This window comes from Physeter macrocephalus, unplaced genomic scaffold (genome assembly GCF_002837175.3).
Source record: "Physeter macrocephalus isolate SW-GA unplaced genomic scaffold, ASM283717v5 random_585, whole genome shotgun sequence".
Taxonomy (NCBI): domain Eukaryota; kingdom Metazoa; phylum Chordata; class Mammalia; order Artiodactyla; family Physeteridae; genus Physeter; species Physeter macrocephalus.
In genome coordinates this window covers 11641-31509 of record NW_021145885.1, presented here as the reverse complement: position 1 = coordinate 31509, position 19869 = coordinate 11641, and the positions used below count along the sequence as shown (strand labels likewise).

General features: G+C 56.9%; 1 protein-coding gene across 4 annotated transcripts in view; it reads right to left on the bottom strand.

The window, feature by feature from the left end:
- The window catches only part of LOC102989515 (WSC domain-containing protein 1), a 37153-nt gene extending 17782 nt beyond the window's left edge, over window positions 1-19371 (bottom strand). The window contains exons 1-4 of one of the 4 annotated variants that reach the window (XM_028485895.1): window positions 19305-19371; window positions 8064-8765; window positions 1316-1430; window positions 790-974 (exon numbers count right to left, since the gene is read on the bottom strand). In XM_028485895.1, coding sequence (XP_028341696.1) covers window positions 790-974; window positions 1316-1430; window positions 8064-8490 — 727 coding nt within the window. In that variant the 5' untranslated portion in view covers window positions 8491-8765; window positions 19305-19371. Of the gene's footprint in view, window positions 1-789; window positions 975-1315; window positions 1431-8063; window positions 8766-9727; window positions 9809-14945; window positions 15033-17969; window positions 18105-19304 lie in introns of those variants that run through there. The other 3 variants (XM_028485894.2, XM_028485897.1, XM_028485896.1) reach the window with 3 other exon arrangements.
- Between the last annotated feature and the right edge of the window lie 498 nt (window positions 19372-19869).

Below are 19869 nucleotides of genomic sequence, written 5' to 3'. Positions count from 1 at the left end.
CTCTTAGGTTATAAATTCTTAGGAAATTTTTTTTTCACCTGAAGCTCAGGTCAAAACAGACAAGTTTTTCTATTTCTGGTAGGTGTTTTTTTTTTTTTTTAATCTAAAATTTCACTGATTTATACTTCAGTGAAATTGGATCCAACTATGTACAGAAGTTTCAATCCAACTCCCCACCCTGACAGGCTCAAAGCCTCCTTTTCTGTCCTCTGTGGACATGAAAACCTAAGCCGAGGGATAACCAAGATCAGCAACTTCCCCTGGCGGAGACCCAGAGCTGCACAGCATTCCTGATTACCTTCATCTCACCACTGTGATTCCTAGTTCCCACTTCTTTCCTGGAGCCAGGGATCTCCTTACTTTCTTGTTAGTTCAGCTGTGCATTCAAAACAATTTCACCCAGCATTTCTAGGTGTTTCATAGCTAGGAAACATTCAGATTACCTGGTCTGCCCCATTGCTAGAAATCAAAGTCTGCCTCTGTACTTCACAAACTAGACTGGAACCCATAGAGGGGAAGCAAACTGCCTGAGGCCACACAGCATGTATGAGACACTCCTAGACCTAGGCCCCGGGCCTCCTGATCAGTTTCTCTCTCCTGTAGAGGATAAGGAAAGATGTGCCTCGGTCACGAACTCGAGCGAACTGAGGCTAACCCCACACCCCTGCCGCGAGCCTGTCTGGGGAAGGTGGTGAGGAAGGGAGAGCGCAGGTTCGGTCCCACGTGGTTTGGATGAGGGGCTGCAGATGCGGGGGCGGTGGCAGAGCAGGGACAGACTGGCACACTCACGCTTCCTGGAGCCGGGCTGCAGCTGCTCCACGCGGTACACGGAGAGACGGCCCACACCCCCGCACACCGAGCTCTTCTCCCCTTTGCACTCGTGGTTACACTCCTCTGGCCCCATGCTCATCGCTGGGAGCCGGTTTCCACAGTAGCATTCGGCCCCGGCCTCCAAGCCGGCATAGACGTAGGACCTGCAGGCAGAGTGGGGCCTGGGGTGAGTCCCGACCTTGGCCCAGGGCACCGAGGTCTGGATCCGGGAATGGCAGCTGGGTCTGCGGCCAGGCTAAGGGTGAGTCCTGGCATGGCAGGAAGCGCACCCCGGGTCTCCTGACACTGAGCCCAGAGCTCTTTCCACAACCCCCTGCCGTCCCGTCAGTAAACTTTCTTTGTCCCGGACAACTGGGATCTGATGGGTCGAGCTCTGCTTACACTAGGACAGCCAAGTGGAAGCCGACGCATCACCTCAGGGACACCACTTCCACTTTCTGGACCTTATTTCCAGTGGGGTTGATGGTCGGGGTCCCCCACTTACCGCTCAGCGCACGCATTCTGGCAGTGGGGGACGGTCATCTTTCTCAAGTCAAAAAACACAGCCCCCTTCAGAGTTCTCTCCTGGCCGTCGTCACTGAAGCACCCCACGTATGTGCCTGCGGGAGGGGAAGAACAGCAGAGACTCAGAGGCCCCGGAGAGAGAAGACGACCTGGCTCCACCCTTGGCATCGCCCTTCCTGGCTAAGGCTCTTCTCCGAGAAGCCCAGGGGATGAGGCTGTGGGCCAACCCTCCCTGAAGCGCCTCTGGACACTTCCACATTGTTCTCTTCCTCCCCCTTTTCGTAGTGAATGGCCCACTGTCCCTCCGGACACGCTGCCAGGAGCCTGGCATCAGCCAGAATAGAACTTTCTTCCACTGACCCTCACCCACTGAGGCTGGCTGGTTTAATTTCTTCCCGTGGACCCCTCTCCTCTCCATCCCTACCCTTCCTAGGCTGGAAAAGGCCTCTCTGCCTCCAAAAATGTCTCGATAGGCAGGTTCTGTCACCTCCTCGTGATCCAGAGGGAAGAAATGAGTTATGGAAAGTCTGCCCTTAGCTAACACAAAGATCTTGCAAACAGGGAGAGTTATTTCAAGAAGAAAATCTGCCACCCCAGGAGGGAGTAAGGCCCCATCACTGCAGGTGTGTAAGCGGCATCTGTTAACACGTTAAGAGAGCTGTCCTGTGCGGGAATCGTTAGGACCAAGGGACAGCTGAGCCCTCCCCAGTCCGGGCATCTCGGGCACGTCCCTGCAAAGGGACACTGGGGGACAAGACTCCACAGAGCAGTGACAGCGTTGACCCAACCGTGCACATGTCAACGGGAAACAGCCCTGACCTGTCACCTCAAGAGAGGGAGCTGCCTCCCAGAAATGCGCAGCCAAGGCTGGAGAACTCGAGCACTAAGCAAGTGTGTCAGGTGTGTAAATGTCACGTGCATCGCAGCGCGCTGCAGGAACTGTGCATTGGGAGTTTGCAAACACGCCATCACGTAGTCCGAGCTGTGAATGCACACCCACAATAGCTGTGCCGAGATCTGGATCAGGCACCCGTGATAAAGATGCTGCTCGTCTCCAGGGGAACGTCTACACTCAGTTCCAGGATGTCTCAAGTGGCGCCTGAGCAGTACACTGCAGCCTCCGGAAATTAGGCTGTCTCTGGGAAGCAGCATGCCCAAGGCCTCCCAACAGCCTGCCAGCTCCCAAACGGCTTTGCGGGGAGGAGTAACGATCTCATCCACCAGTCCAGGAGCTCCCTGATCAGGCAAGGCTGGTTTTTACTGCTGCCAAGAACCTGGCCCAAAACGGAAGCTCAGGGCCGCCTGCTGAGTGGTTTGGAGGAGTGGGTCTGCCAGCCTTCATTCCTGGGGCCCCAATCAGGGAGTGATCTTCCTGGGTGTGAACACCACACTTAAATCCATCTCTGACCTTGACTAAATCACTGCAACGTTCTGTGCCTCAGTTTCCTCAACTTTCAAATGCATAAATGCAACCCACCACCCCACCCAAGCTCATTTCTCTTGCCACATTTGGACATGTCCCTGCTCCCTCCCGCATGTCCACACTTTACTTCCTACCTGTCCTTGACCACTTACAGCCCTGACCATTCCAGCCCACCAGGGCCTCTCCTTTCTCTGAATTGTCACATTGAGTGTCTGAAAAACTTGCCGTCACCCAAATCCTTATCATTAACTGTTGTTGTTAAAAATCGCGTACACCTGTGTATCCTGTCTCTGTGCCATGACTTAAGGCCCATTGAGGGCAGGGACCACACCTTCCCCTTCGCTGGTGACTCACCAGGCAGGGTCAGGCACGATGCCAAGGGTGGGTTAGAGCTCCTAAAACCCACACTGACATCCTGTGAGGGTGCGAGAGGGGGAGCACAGAGCCCAAATGCGAGGAGGGGCTGGTCCCATTGGCTGCACCAATGTGCGTTTCCCAGGGCCCCAGGTTAAGAAAGGCAAGGCAAGAGGGAGAGGAGCAAGATGTTGGAACGTGGGACTCTCCGCCATGCCAGGAATGGTTAAAGACCCAGAGACCTCAGGTTAGAGGACCTGGGGCTGAGGAGAGAGCAACAGTCACCTTCTCAATGACGGCCAAAGGGTCTCTCCCCCTCCCAGGCTATGAGCCTCTTGAGGTCACCTTCATCGCGGATGCCATCAGCACACACGTGGCCACACCCAGTGTCTGTCCATGGACACAGGCTCCACTCCTCTACTCGGGACCCCAGACACCCAGTCCCCACAGGCTTCTCTCTCTTTATATAAATCTCAGGACTACCAAGACCAGAAAGCCTTCACCCAGGTCAGTGAGAATCAATCGCTCTCCTTAGCCTGCCTATTTAGTAAAAAAAAAAAAAACCTAGTATTTAAGACATTTCTGATTTGTGTTGCTCAACAAAGAAGAAATTCTATTATAGCTTTCAAGTAAACATCCAAAACAAGCTCAGGGGTTGCTAAACACTTGTCACCGTTGATGGGAAATTAACCAGAAGGTTCTAAAGGTGCCTGGGCTCAAGACCCCCGAAGGCTGAGACCGGCGCATACACATTTTGCGGGGAGAGTGGGGAAACAGCCTTCGGGAAGGGGCTGCCTTAGATTCAAATCCAGGCTCCACTACTATCTGACTGCGTGGCCTGGCATGTGCAGCTTCCCCTTCCTGAGCCTCCACTTCCCCATCTGTAAAACGGGGATATGGTCTCATGGAATTCATGGGGTGGTTGTGAGAATTCCACGAGATAACATAGAAAATATCTAATGCAGGCGTGGCATGTAGTACGGGCTCAGTGGTGCCTGTTTTTATTGTTTATATGTCATTATTAACAATAAACATTTTTACATGACTTTACTTCCCTGAAATGCAAAATCCTTCGTCATTAAAATGGTGATAGCACCGCTGACATCATAAGGCTGGTCAAAGATTAAATGAAATAACAGATGTACATCTAGGCACGTCACAGATGCTCGGATAAGTAACAGCTATAATTATTCTGATCCTACACTCTAACCTGGCGGCCGAGCGTGACGATGGCTCCGTAAATTTTTTTTTTTTAATTTATTTATTTTTTGGTTGTGTTGGGTCTTTGTTGCTGCGCGCGGGCTTTCTCTGGTTGAGGTGAGCGGGGGCTACTCTTCATTGCGGTGCGCGGGCTTCTTATTGCGGTAGCTTCTCTTGCTGCAGAGCACGGGCTCTGGGCGTGTGGGCTTCGGTAGTCGTGGCTCCCGGGCTCTAGAGCGCAGGCTCAGTAGTTGTGGCGCACGGGCATAGTTGCTCCGCGGCATGTGGGATCTTCCCGGACCGGGGCTCGAACCCGTGGCCCCTGCATTGGCGGGTGGATTCTTAACCACTGTGCCACCAGGGAAGTCCGGAAGGCAGATTCTTAACCACTGCGCCACCAGGGAAGTCCCGGCTCCGTAAATATTAGCGGAACACATTGATAAGAGAGAAAGAATGGTTTTGAGCAGTCAGGCTTGGGTTCTTCAAAAACAAGAAGAGGCTAACCAGCTACCAGCTGGCCATCGGGTGGAACTGACCGGTCTGGAGGGGACGTCCACGCCCCGCTGGTCCCATCTCAGTTTGTAGCAAAGGCCTGAGACGCAGGCGCCTCCCCCTCTGCTTGTGAGGAGGGAACACATTGATAAGAGAGAAAGAATGGTTTTGAGCAGTCAGGCTTGGGTTCTTCAAAAACAAGAAGAGGCTAACCAGCTACCAGCTGGCCATCGGGTGGAACTGACCGGTCTGGAAGGGACGTCCACGCCCCGCTGGTCCCATCTCAGTTTGTAGCAAAGGCGCAGGCGCCTCCCCCTCTGCTTGTGAGGAGGAGGGGAGCCCTTTCTCCTGGAAAAATAATGAATGGCTTTTCTAACTCCCTGACAGAGTCAGAAAGAGAGAATGTGCAAGAAGAAAGGACTTCCCACGGATGCACTGGGACACATTCTGAGACGGATTTATTACTTTCGGCTGAAACGGAGGCGATATATTATTGCCTGTGACTCCGCATCTGCTCATTTGCACATCAAAATGGACATGCCGTGAGGCTATTAACGATGGCTTTGGAGATATTGCAATGTCTTTGCAAATTACTATCAATAAAAAGCAAACTGGCTATGGAGAAGTTACTATTTTTCCCCTAGTAAACTTACTGACATTTTATTCCATTATGGATGTTGTCCAAGGTATAATGAAATGCTCAGTGATTGATGGGGCCTCCTGCAGCTTCCAAGGCTTGCCTGCCGGATCCCCTTACAGGGGGATGGCGGGCTGCCCAGGCCGCAAAAGAGACGCTCTCTTTGTCTGCAACCCCAGCAGCTGTCCCGAGGGCTGGCCTGCGATCTACTCTCCACCAGGGAGGCCCGCCTGGCTGTGCGGGGCCCACAGAGCCCCAAGAAGGGAAGGGGGCTCCCAGAGGGTCCTCAGGCCAGTGCCTGCCTCTCCCCACTTTCTCTGAAGATCTCCAGCCAGGATACCATGGCCTCTCCCAGAGGGCGAATTCTTCCTCCAATCCTGGGGGATATTCAAAATATTGAATAACCTATTGGGCGGGGGCCACCAACCTGTCAGAATTATCACCATTCAACACCAGAACCTGACTGTTCCCGCTGTACCAGGCATTAACCCTTCACTTGCTAGGTTTGGGGGTCACCAGGGAGGGTCAGCCAGAGCATCAGAGTGTGGAGGGCACTCAGGGGCTCAGAGCAGAAACTGGTGGTGTATAATGGGTGACTATCGGTCCTGTGTACATCTCACCATGATCTCCTCAGCGTTCACTGCAGCCTCTTCCGTCGCCTCTCTAAATGATGACTTAAGGGGTACCCACTGGTTCTCCTGGATATGCGTATTCTATACACAGGGCTATAACCAGGTCACCCTGAGTCCTCCCCTCTGCTGCCCAGTCACCCTGAAGCCAGGTTACAAAGAACTCGTCACTTCTGTCTAACGAGCCCCAAGCCCTTTGCACGTGCCTCTGCGATGCCTCAGTCACACCGTGGGGTAATCATTTGGGTGCACATCTGATTCCACCACCAGACTGAGCTCCTCAAGTGCACAGTGAGTAGCACACATGGAGACTCATACGTGGGTCCTCAGTAAGTGTGGATTGAGAGGAAAAAAAAGAGGAATCGTGGCTAATTTGCCCAAGGTCATAGAGCCAATAACGGGCAATACCAAGAGAAACCCAGGTCTGTTTTCAAAACGTGTGCTCTTTCCGTGCCTGCTTTCCAAGAAATCCACGGCAACTTTGTTTAGTCACTTACACTTTAGTCTAAATGAGTTACACTGGTGTAGCCTGCATAGAGACCCAGCTTCTAGATGTGTTGGGGAGAGTTTACAGAAATTGTGTCTACATGAAATGAGCTACAGAACCAGTTCCTCAATTCTCCTTCGTTCTTACGTGGAAGCCTTGCCGAGGAGTCCTACACAGGGGCTATGACCTAGAGGATTTCAGATGAAACTTCATTCCAAGGAAGTTTCTTTCTCGTAGAAGGCAGAGTCCTCCAGTCTTCCTTGTACTGGGCCACCGGACTCATCCTCCTAAGGCTCTTGCCTCATCTTCTATATCCCGCCACTGAGGACTCTAGGGTCCAGCTGCACTTCTGGTACTCAGGATAGCAGCTCTCCTGGGATTTGTGGTACAGGACCAAATGGGGTGGTGACAGGGGTGCGGAGACACTGACTGAGGTCGGTCACCACCCAACAATAGCTATGACACTCCGTGGCTGCTCACTTCACACAGGCTCAGTTAACTGGGCCCTGCACAGTCTGGATAACTTGGTGTAAAGCGTCCCGACCTGGAACCAGGCTGACCCCATGATGCAGTCCCAGCTACATGACTCTGGTGGTCTGATCAGCGCCCCGCCCGTGTCCCCGCGGCCTTGCTGCCTCCAGGCTGCACCCTAAGATGCATGTTCTACCCTCGCCCCAAGCCCCCACCTGCTCCATGACGTACCCTTTACTGACCGCCTTCTCTTCCCTGTCTCACTTCCCACTCCCTACCGGCGTTCCTGGGATCACATCCCAAATTAACCAAGCCCATCTGAATCCTGGTTTCAGGGTTTGCTTCCGGGGAACCCAAACCAAGAGAATGACCTTGGGGAATTTAAATAATTAATAGCTGCCAGTTCCTGAGCGCCAGTGAATACATCAGGACCCCCTAGCCCGGTGGTCCTCAGCTTTTGCGTGCATGAGAACCACGTGGAGACCGCACTGCTCCAGACTGCCGGCCCCCACCCCAGGGTCTGGGACTTGGTAAGTCCGAGAGAAGCTGAGAACCTGCGCTCGCGACAAGCTCCCAGGTGACGCTGAGGCTGCCGGTCTGGGACTCCGCTTCGCAAACCGCTGCTCTATGTTATCACATTTAATCCCCACCGTAACCCTGGGGCAGGTATCCCAACCTCCATTTCCAGGGAACCCAGAGAAATTAAGAGACGTGGTCACCCAATAAACTTGGGGATGAGCCAGGATTCAAGCCGGGGTCTGTCTCAGCTCGAAGATGCTCGCACATCTCAACCTCCAGCCACGTGCGAGCCCAGCGGGGGAGCCAGCAAAACTCCAAAGGGCTTCCCCTCCCAGGCCCCTCCTGTCTGCCTCGGAGCCGGGGGAAGGGGCGGTGTGGGAAGGCCATGGGCTCTCGGTGCCTACTTCTTGGGCTGCCGCCAGGGCCGGGGAGAGGGGACACCAGTCCCGTGACCCCGAATGGGGCCCCTGCGGGTAGCTCCCATATAGGCAAGGAGACCCAGGGCTGAGCACCTACCTTGGCTGCTGGCGGCTGGCCTGGGGGCCTCGGGGCCCAGGGCGGGCGGCCCCTGGGGGTCCCCCATGAAGTGGTGGAACCAGCGGCGCCGCAGCTGGCGTAGCTCTGAGTTGCGGCTGCGGAGCCAGCGGGGGCCAGGCCGGGGCCGGGCCAGGGGGCCCCGCAGCACGTCCACGCCGAGCAGCAGCTCTGGGCTGACCCGGGGGTCGTGCAGGGCTCTGCTGTCCAGCAGGCCCACGCCCAGCGCCACGGCGGCCACGGGCAGGGTCTGCAGGGGGCCGGGGGCCCGGGGGCCCGGCGGGAGGCCCACGCGGGCCCGCTGCAACAGCAGCAGGCTGCCGGTCATCAGGTAGGCGGCTGTGAGGAAGAAGAGCAGGAACTGCGTCCGGCGGAGAAACTTCTGGAGTCGGAAGAAAGGTTTGGCCATGCCCCCGGGCGGCAGGGCTCCCGGCTGGAGCCCAGGGACGGCTCCTAGCACCCAGGCGGGAGGGAGGCTGGGGCCTGCGGAGGCGTCATCCCTGCATGCCGGCACCAGCCTGTGCTCTCCTGGGGTTACTGTTCCTCCCGCCTGGTTTTCAGCAGGTGCTCAAAACGGTACCATCACTTGACTCCGGCCCGGACCCTGCAGCTGCAGCTTCTGCCCAAGTGTCACAAACTTTGCCATCCCTGGGCTCTAGCGACCCTCATCTCCAGCTTATAAATCTGGAAAAGAAGAGAAAGGGCACTTAGATGCCAGAGGAGGGTCCACTTCTCCCACTGTCCCAGGGTCAGGCACCCTGCACTCCTGGGCTCTGTTTACCGAAGGGAACAGCCGTGTTGCAAGAGCACACGACAGAGAGCTGGGTTCCAGTCCCAGCTCTGCCACTGCATGACTGTGTGACATCAGGTGGGTTACTTCACCTCACTGGGCCTCAGCTTCCTCATCTGTAAAAGGGGACTGACGCTCTATCCCGGAGCGGTAGGAAGATCCAATAACGACAGCAGTAAGGAGGAGAAACAGCAGCAGAGGTATGTTTAAAAAGGATAACCAACAAGGGTCTACTGTATAGCACAGGGAGCTCTGCTCAATGTTATATGGCAGCCTGGGTGGGAGGGGAGTCTGGGGGGAGAAAAAAAGAAAGAAACAAACACCTTCCACTCCCATCAAAAAAACACCCCACAGCAGTGTCTTTGTACTGGATCCTTACTTCATGCCAGGCACTGAGCTAAACGCTTTATGTATCATCTCATTTAACCCTCACACCAACCCAGCGAGGTAGATACTGTACAGTCCTATCCGCATTTTACAGATGAGGAAACTGGGGCAAAAGGAGGCAACGTAACTTTCCCAGAGTCACACAGCTGGTGAGCAGAGGGGCCAAGGTTTGGAACAGGCTGTATTCAGAGCCTGGACTCTGAACTGACACGTGGCCCAGCCTATAATGAGACCCCACCACCTACGTGTGCACCCAGACCAAGGCACGAGTATACAGCAGGTGCTCAATACACGCGTGCTGACTCCCCGGGCGCCTTGGGGCTGCGAACTGTCTTTTGGAAATGCTTCTGCAGACGTGGGTCGGTTTTAACACAGGAGAGGGCACACGGGGAGAGAGCGGGCTTGCGTAGTCTTTCCAGGCTTCCTGAAGGCAGGAGGCCAGAGCAGGAGAGCGCCCCAGGCCATGCACCTGCCAACGGGGCTGGGCACCTGGTGAGGTGAAGCGGGGAGGGCTCTCGGAGCAGCCTTCCCGGGTGCCCCTCTGCTCCCCAGGACTCGGCTCTCACGCTGGGCTTTGGTTTCCTTTGGCGGCGCCTCTCAAGTGCGCTGTCAGGGGTTTCGCAGAGGGTCCCGCAGCTGCTGTGAGCCGGGCTGCTGGGTGAGGACGGCCCTTAACACAAGGACAGACTTGTCCCGGGGAGAAAGAGTCCTAGGAGCGTGACTAAGCCGCTGCCTGTAACAAGGCCCGGTACCCCCGCCAGGGCCCCACGGCCCCTCAATGGCTGCTCTGTGCCCTGCGGACGGCGGCTGGGTGTGAGAGGAAAGACAATGTTTGGGCTCTTGTGGCCTGGTACTCCAGGTTCCCGGGAGACCCAGACCAGCATGACCCTTTCTGATTCAATGCTGAGAGCTGCCAGGTTCTGAGGTTTCTGGGGAGGGCAGGATCTGGGAATATGGGGGTCCGGTGGGTCCTTTAGGCTGGGGCAGGGGTGGCAGGCTAGGGAATCAGCAAATGAAGGTGGAATTAAACCCTGAGTCTGGGAGCCCTTCCAGACGGGTCTCCAGAGCTTTTCTTTTCTCTCTAAGCTGGTGTGTGCCAGGCCCACCCCAGCCAGCCTCGTCAGATTTGTAGAACCGCAGAGAAAGTGCCAAGAAATCCTGACTGATCTCCCTGCCTCTAGCTTTGGCCCCTCCAATCCATCCTCTGCAAGGCTGCCTGGGTGATCCTAGTAACACACAAATCTGATCATGGCACTCCCCTGCTTAAAACCCTTTTCAGTAGCTCCCCATGGCTTTGGGATAAACTCCAAGCTCCTTAGCATGACATATGAGGCCCCCTTCCTGATCCAGCCCAACCAGCTCACCTCTCGCCAGGCCCTTTCCTTCTGCTTCCCCATGACGTGTGCACATGTGCATGTACACACACACACACACACACACACACACACACACACACACACACACACACGAGTCCAGTAGAGCGACCACACAGCACATCTGCCCTGGTGCCTTTGTACACAATGCATTTGATGTCTTTTTCTCCCTCTTTGCCTGGTGAATCCTTGTGTATCTTCCGAGAATCAGTCCAGGTGCCACTTCCTCCGAGAAGCTCTCCCTGACCACCACCCACCCACTGGTGTAGATTTCTCTGTCTTCCCACAGCCCGTGCTGACCCCCATCCCAGCATTCACCACCCCGAGATGATTTTAATTGTCCCTGTACTTGTCAATCATCCTTGCAGGACTGTGACTGACTCAAGGCTAGAGGTCATGCCCTATGCATTTGAGTAACCCTGGCCCCCAGCATGAGCCCCAGCAGCATAGATGCTCAGCCATCTCTGTTTCTGAATACATTTTAAAAAAATGAACGAGAAGATACATTGATAGGCGAATCATGATATCAGAAACCTCCTTCTGTGGGGGTCAGGGCAATGAAATCTCAAATTCCGGTTATCCAGAGCTGTGGGAGCCTCTCTGGAAACACGGGAGATGGAGTAATACGTAAGTACAAAGGACACAGCTTCACCAGTTCAGGTCTTACAGATACATGGAAATTAATAAGGGTGCCTGCGCGTTATATGTTATCCTTCCTGTCGTCATTCTAGGAAGAGAGGTTTCTGGATCTGCTTGCAAAAGGCTTCTGGTTACAAGACTGGGATTCCATCAGTGAAAAATCCTATAAAACGAAAATATAAGGGGAGAGAGGACGCCTGGGAAGAAAGGTTCCGAGGAGATGGAGCCAAAAGGTGGGCAATGCATCAGCAGTTCAGAATTTTGAAGCCAAGACCCGGCCAGAATTCCATACGCATCTGTATACAGGCTCTGGGAGCACGCTACAAAGGGCACGGCGGGATGGGGCACTGCCAGGGCTGATCACACCCGGGTTCCCCAAGGCCCCCCCCTACCAAGTCCTCTCTAGAGCCAACCCTTCCCAGAGGGGCCTCCCCTGGTCTGGGGAGGAGGGCACTGGACGTGGGGGCAGGGGGCAGCTACTTTCACACCAGCGCTCAACGACCCTGGCCTCCTATAAGGCAGGCTGCCACTCTGAACTTCTAACATCGCGAAGCCGATTCCCAGCCCAGAACACCTGCCACATCAGGAACCTGTCCCCCTGTCCAGACTTCCACCCCACTTACCACTGATATTACATTTGTCAGTCGTCCCCGACTCTCTGCCACGCTCACCTCTCCCCCAGGGCACAGATGACACCCGATCTCCCATTCTCGCCACATCCTCAGATCCTAGCACACATCCGGCAGGGCAGTGCCCGTAAAAATGTTTGTTGAGTGACTGAACCTGAAAGAGGCCTGGGGTGGGGGTGGGGGTGGGGGGGCTGGGCTACGTGCAGCATCTGCACAAGGGCTCACAGCCAAGCCACAAGGCAGCTGCACGGCAGAAGCAGCCAGCGCCTGGGGCGCGTATGTAGCCGCTACCCATCAGCTGTGCCTGCTGTACCCCAAAGCCAGGAGGCCCTCCATTAGAACAAATCCACCTTGAGCAAGTCACCGCACAGGGCAGAGCCTCAGGCTCCTCACCTGTTAAATGGGGGTAAATAGGCATTGTCCTGGGATCGAATCAGGGAGTAAACCTTCTGTTACCTACAGCCTTCAGCTTACAAATGCAAAAGAGGCAAACTTGGAGACGCTGGAGGAGAGGCCTGCAGCAGCTGAGCGGGGTGGGGGGGGGGAGGGGGGGGACTCAGCCACCCACACCTCCTCTCAGCCTCCAGCTCCCTGGGGAGGGCACACTATCCCAGTCTTACTTGAAGGTGCCCCCATGCTAAGACAGCTGTTAGCAATTGCTTGCTTTTTCAATGCCACCATTTATGAAGCACTTGCAGCGTTGAATAATCCGGCTAGACTGGGTTGTGTATTTCACCTGCACCATGTCATTTACTCCCACCTCCCACGGAGACGGATGCCCTGATCACCCCCATCTGAGAGCCCGGGGCTCTAAAGCTCAGCTGGGCGAAGCGCCTTGGCCAAGGCCAGACAAACCAGGACCGGAATTCAGACCTGGCTGCCGGCTCCCAGAACCCACCCCATGCCCACTAAGCTTCCCGCCTCTCTCCCCACACCAGCTTCACACGAGGCAAGACTGATTCCTGAAAGGGGTTTAGTGTGCCTCCATCACCACCTATGGTGTCACCCCCCCTCGCCCCACCCGTCAGACCTCCCAGATGCTGCCGTGTGGTCAGCGTCACAGCCTCCTGGGCCCCTCCCCTCCTCTGCAGGTCTGGACCATTTTTTCCCAAGGCTTCCCACGTGACACCGCCTGTCTGGGAATCATGCAAAGTGCTTCAGGGGAACGATGGGGGGGGCAGGGGGCCCACCCCTACCTGAGGCTCCGGCCTTGTCGGGAGGGAGGAGGCACCAGGGAGGCACTGAGCCTCAGGCTGGACAACGGTGGACACCAGCTGTCCTGCCTGGTGGCCTGCCAGAGGCCCAAGTGTCACCCCAGAGGAGACCAGGGCCCAGGGGAGGGAGCCCCTCAGTTTCTTCCCAGGAATGAGAGGAGAATTTTGGGACAGAGAGGCTTCTGGGGGTCTCAGGTGGGGACTTAGACAACTTGAGCCCTTGGCTGTTACTCTGTTGTTGTCTGGGCCCCAGGTGGCAGCTGTGGCTCAGCCTGAAGGGGCGAGGGTTGGGCAGATGGCACCAGGCTGGGGTTTCCAAGGGACTGAACAGGAGAGGGGTGGCGACAGCCGGGAGAGGAGAGAAGGCAGACCCTAGGTCCTGAGGGCTGGAGAAAGAGGTCAGAGACGGCCTGGGCCTGACCAGTGGCCACTGGGGTTCAGTCACGTGACTCTATCATCCCTCACCCCCCGCCCCCCGCCGCCAGAGAGGACAGGCAGGTGAGGGGAGAGCAACTCCAGCTGCCCCAGAAGCATTTCGGCCACTGCAGTGAGGGCTGCAACCCTCTGGGGATCCAGAGCGGTGCGCTCTTAGCAGGGTGAGAGCCCTAAGCCCAAGGAACAGGGACCGACATGTTGCTCCCCAGACAAGGAGATGGGCATTCGTGGTCTAGCAGTTCGGAGCCCCAGCCTGCATGACCGGCAGCTCGGGGTCGGGGCAGGCGGGTGTCTCAGCCTCAGGACCTCAGCAACGCCACACCGGGGAGCCTCCAGCTGGCCTCAGGGCTCTGAATTAGCCCTCCCCTGTCTCTTCCCACTCTCAACCCCTGCCTCTGCCCTGCTCAGGCTCAGTGCCTGTCATCTGGACCCCGCCCCCTCTCCGAGACGCTGTCCCCTCCCAGCACCCTAACAAAGAGATCTTTCTAACACCAAGAACTAGCAATGCTATAGCCTGCAATGGCTCCCCAGGACTCAGACGACCAAGTTCAAGCGCCTCAGCCTGGCATTCAGTGGCCCTTCCTGGTTCAGTCTCCCAGCAACTTCCCTTCAATATTCCTGCCAGAACTCGACGCCCCACTGGCCAGCGTGCAATGCTTCATGCCCCCTTACACATACTCTTCCGTCGGCCAGATATGCCAACGTGGGCCCCATCTTGTGGCTCTGAAAGGCTTTGTGGCTACCAAGGCTCAGCTCTAATGCCACCCCCTCCAAGAAGCTTTCCTGATCCCCGGAGCAGAGCCACTCCCCAGCGTTCGACGGCGAGGCTGGATGCTCTGGGCGAAGTGTCCTGCCTTGAGTCCTGGCTACGCCGCCCACTTCTCCTCCCAGCCTATGAGCCCCTCATAGACACAGGCAGTGCCTCTGTCCACCTCTGGGTGGGGCACAGGGCAGACCCCAGAAATCTGTGCCCACTGGCCACCCTCCAAGGCTCAGGGCCATGCTGCCCTCATCCCAGGGTCCCACGCCTCTGGCTCTTGGAGATTCAGAAAGAGAGCAGAGGGCCCACTAAATACAGACCTGCTGGGCCCTGGGGTGGGACAATGGGGTGGGGTCCCTGCCATTGAGGAGGCAAATCTTTTGATCTTCTGAACTTCAGAACTTAAAAGGTCCAAAATAAGAAATATTGCTAAAAAGGTATAAAACATAATAGTAAGGCTGAAACTCCACTCAATGCAAAGGAGGTGGGGGGAGGGGAGAATCCTCCAGCAAACCCAGTGCTGGGGTTCATATAAATAAGAATAAATCTTTATGTACCACATTAGAGATTGCAAGGTACTTTCACACACTCTCAAGTGTGCTGAATGAATCAACAGATCATCAAATGAATGACTGACCTTCCCATAAACTCGTGAAGTCAAATCATTATCATCTCCATCGTGGAGATGCAGAATTTGAGGAAGACAGAGGGCAAATTAACTTGGCCAAAGACAAATAGCTATTGCTAGACTGAACTCAAGTTTCCGGATTCCAGGTCTGTGGCATCATCTACCATATCACATGGTCTTCGTCTGTTCAACTCCAGGGATGGATATTCCTCCAGGCAGCCCTCTAGGGGCCAGGGCTGCAAAGAAAGACAGAATACCACCAAATGCACTAAAAGGCATTTCGCCTTTTCAGTTGGTTGATCTGGAGCACAGCCCACTCTTGCAAGAGCCAATCACAGACACTTCTGGGCTATCTCTGGGCCACCTCTTTAGTAGAACCCGATTTTGTTCATGTGTTCGTATGCTTCTCCCATTGAGTGGCAAACTCTCGAGGTTTGTCCAAACCCCACTGAGTGATTTGGATAAATCTGGGCAAGTGGGTGGAGTACCCAGCCAAAGTGAACCCCGCCCTTCTCTGGCTCTGTGCCCGCCGTGCCTCAGGTCACTGGGATGGACTTATGCCGGGGGTGGGGGAGGCCAAGACACCTCGGGCCTTCCTGCCCTCAGCACCCTCCTGGCCCCCTCGTGAGTTTCCAGGAGCAAGAAAAAGAGAATCAAAGTGGAGGAGGAAAGCCTTAACAGCTACCAAGAGGCACACTGTGTTTTATGATGTACACAATTAATTCACCCCATTTTTCCAGCTACTCTCACGTCCGCATCGGGAGATAGAGCTCCTCCCTAAAGACGTTCTCCGAAAGTGCCACCCTTCCAACAACTTTCCAGGTGATACGTCAACAATTAATTCACCCCATTTTTCCAACTACTCTCACGTCCGCATCGGGAGATAGAGCTCCTCCCTAAATACGTTCTCCGAAAGTGCCACCCTTCCAACAACTTTCCAGGTGATACGTCAACATGCTGTTTATTAAAACCACGAGGAAGAGCGGGTAAAAGCCACAGTGTGAAAAGAGGCCCAGGGAGAAGGCAGTCCAAAGCCACGGTCAAGCACTCACTCCTCAGATAGCAGGGCTTGCTTCCAACCCAGTTCTGTCCCTGCTGGTGGGTCTGATCATCACTCACATCCTATGGATAAAGACCCCGAAGGTCTAATCACTGAGCTTTGCCCTGGCCTCAGTGTAGCTCCGGAGGGAGAGTCCGGGGCACTGGTCTCACTACGGCTGTCTTGGGTCTGAGCCGGATAGGATCGCAAGCCGGGCGTGTCTACAAAGAGAAACAAGCCCTCCTGAGAGGCGCTGCTCAGACATGGTTCAGTCCTGGTCGAGAGGCTCTGGGTTGCCTGTTCAGGCAGACTCTACAGGGAAGCAGCTCTGCAACTCACTGCCCAGCGCTCAGAGGCTCAGGCTTTAGCAGCTGACCAACTGGTGGCCCACAATATCCACTTCTGCCTGGTTAGGCAGACAGGAGGCAAGGGGCAGGGGTCTGGCCTTCTGCCCTAATCCTAGCGTCTCTTCACTCCTGGCCAGACATGCTGTAGGCCACAGGACAGTGCCCCACAGGGCTCCAACGCCCACTGAATAAGGGATCCCCTCACCCCAAAATAAGGCATTCTTCCAGAGGAGCTGCGGTAATGGTCCTGCCGAAGACAGGGGGATGCAGCTGCAGGTGAGGGCCAGGGGGCTTCTCCTGGGGGAAGATGAAGCTGCCGGGCTCAGCGCGCCAGCCCAGTTGCAGGCCACGCTTCCTTCAGCGAGTGCGCCTCAGGGCTGAACACGGCTGCCCCTCCCCATGGAACTGCTGGGCTCTGATGGCCCACCGGGGCATCTTCTCCAAGGGACTGGTGAGGCCAGAGCTAAGGGTATGGCGTGGGGTTGGGGGCGGTGAGGGGAATACTCGAGGGAAACCTCCCCGCTGCCCTCTCTCCAGCCCTTGCAACCAGCAGGCAGGGTCGGCTGCGGGCAGAGCGGAGCCAGCCGGTGTTCCGCCTCCTGTATTCCACTCGCCAGGAGCCCTCACTCTCTGTGCCCGATAACCTAGGCTATGCAGAGGAGAAAAAGAAAAGCACCCCCCGACAAGCTCCTTGGGATAACCCGAGTGCTCCATAAACTGATGCATGCCCTTCCAGCGGCAAGAGGGAGGACAGCGTCTAACGCTGTTAGAAAAGTAGAGAGGAGTTCGGAGTCCGTCCATCTTGGGAGCAGAGGGGGAGCAGGCGAGCGCGGGCAGCTGCGGGACCCCAGGGCAGGACTCCGGGGGGGCTGGAACCCTTACAACCAGCCCTCCCACTGCTCAGAGAAGGGTCAGAGGTCTCCCTCTCCGCCCCCGCCTCCCTACGGGCGAGCCAGCACCGAGCAGGCATCAGCCGTGGGCACAGATGCTCAGGAAAACAGACACCTGGGAAGTTGGTTACCCTGAGGCAGAAGACCCCCTGGAGGCTTCCCATGAGAAACGAAAAACGCAATTAGTAGCCTCCAGTCGTGAGTTTCCGTCTACTCTTAGGAAAATGCAGAGCTCTACTTGGAGTAATTTTCTGGACGAAATACGTGCGTTTCGCCTTTGCCCGTGCCTCAAGTTCACCAAGAGACAGAGAAAACCCTCCGCTGACCGGAAGCCTGGCGTGGTGGCGGAACGAGAGGGAGCTGCCACTGGTAAACGTCTCCTCTTAGAAGCAGCAGTGCGCACCCCAAAGCCTGTCCTCGCCCCCTCCCCGGATCCACGGCTCCCTCCGGGCAAACGGACGGTCTCTGAGGATTCCAGGCGGCGGACGCGGCTTGGGAAACTGCTTTGCGCACCCCCGCCCCATGCGGCTCGTGCCGAAGCGGCCCCCCGCCCCGGCTCCACGCGCACACACTCCCGGGCGAAGCCGCCGTGGCCCCGCGAGAGGCGCCCCCCGCCGGCGCGCCCCGGAGCCGGAGCAGGTGCAGCCCCGCCGCGCTCCCGGCCGCGTCTACACAAACTTGTTGGCCCGCGGCTGGGGGAACCCTGCCCGCAGCCCGCGCGGGGGTCCCGGCTGGGGCACCCGGAGATCGTACTCACCCCGCGATCGCGGCCAGCTGGGGCGGCCGCTCCGGCGGCCACGCGCGCGCCTCCCCGGGGCGCCGAGCCCGCAACCCCGCAGTGCCCGGAGCCTAGGCGCCCTCGGCGCCCGCACGCCCCCGGGCGGCCCGCGGCGAGGAGCGGCCCGACGCGCCCCGGGCACAGGGCGCCGCCACCTGGCTCCCTGGGCTGCGGACGTCCGGGCTGAGCCGCGGCGGCGGAGGAAGCGGGCGCCGAGCGGGCGGCGGGCGGCGGGCGAGCGGGCGCCAGGCTCTGCACATGCTCACTCGCGCGGCCCGGGGACAGCGGCCGGCCGCCGCCGGGTCCTAGAGGCGGCCGCGCTACCGCCGCCCTCAGCCCGCCGCCCGTGGGAGGGGTCGCGGCTGGCGGGGCGGGGCGGCGCCCACCCCCATCCCAGGTCCTGGGGACCAGCCCACCTGGCGCTGCCACCCGAGCTGCTGGGGAGCAGAGACGCTCACACACACACACACACACACACACACACACACACACACACACAGCCTCGCTCTCGTAAAATACACACACCGGGCGAATGCATTGGCGCTCACACCAACACGCGTCTACACAAGCACACAGGGCACTGCCACACAGGGGAGCACGCCGCCACACTCGCTCAAACCCTCGGGGACACACGCACACTGATTCAAACACACTGAATCACTGCTTCACACTACACTCACACACACACACACACACACACACACTGGGCTCTGTCTTGCTGGGGCACTGTGACAGGCACACCTGTACCTCCAGCCACCCAGTTTGTAGCGCTCTGATACCAACTCACGGAAGCAGACACACATTGGATCACTGTCCCATGCAGAGCTAGACACTGACACCCACGTCCTTATGCACGCACACACAAACGCACACACACACACCGCTGTCTGAGACAGTCACCCGCAGAATCTCTACCCCACAGACAAATACACTGACACTATCTCCTATGCCTACACACTCAGGACTCTACCGCCCGGACTACACTGCCCCACACAGACCTACGGTGACAAATCCACACCTAGGTATAGCCGCCCACGCACCGGAGTCCACTGACAGACACACTGTTGTACAGAGAGTCATACTGGGCATTGGCCTGCGGGCACACGCACAGACACACACACACTGAGGCGGACAGGCGCTGATACAGACACACGGGTGTACAACCACTCTGTTGTACACAATCCCCTTCTTAAAATAAGGGCTGGATCCAACCTTAAGGATTTCCCCTCCACGCCCCACCCCTGCTCCTCGGAAGCCCCCAAGCCACAGTGCTAGCCCTGCCCTGCCAGGTGCATCAGTGGCCCCTGTCCTCACCCAGGGCTGGCTGCTGAGGTGCTCGGGAGGCTGGGGACCAGCGGAGGCTGCGGGAGCAGGAGGCGATGGCATGGCTCGAAACCGGTCTTCCTGAAAGGGAGTTTCCTGCCTCCGACTCCCGCTAGGGGCAGCGCAGCTTGGCAAGGCTCAGAGGAGCCCATGTTCAACAGGTGGAGGGCGGGCCGGGAGAGGATTAGCCTGGAGACCAGTTGGAGCCCCGCTTTATGTAGGTCAGTCCAGTGGCACCCAGAAGGGAAAGGGACGCGCTTAAGTTTGTCAGGCCAAGTGCCGGAATTAGGAGAATCAGCCCCCCTCCGTGGGACGAAGGTGGGGAGCTCTGGAGTCCTTGGGGGGACTGGGAGAGGGCACAGGGCGTGCGGGGTGTTACTGGCTTGCAGAAAAGCCCCCATGCACGTCCCTTTCAGAGTGTGAATGGGTGTGTTGCTATTATTACCAACAACAATAACCCACTGTACATTTTTTATTTTTGAAGTCCTCTCCGGGACCAGCTACATAATTTGTGGGACCCAATGCAAAATGAAAATGTGAGCCCTTTGATCAAGAA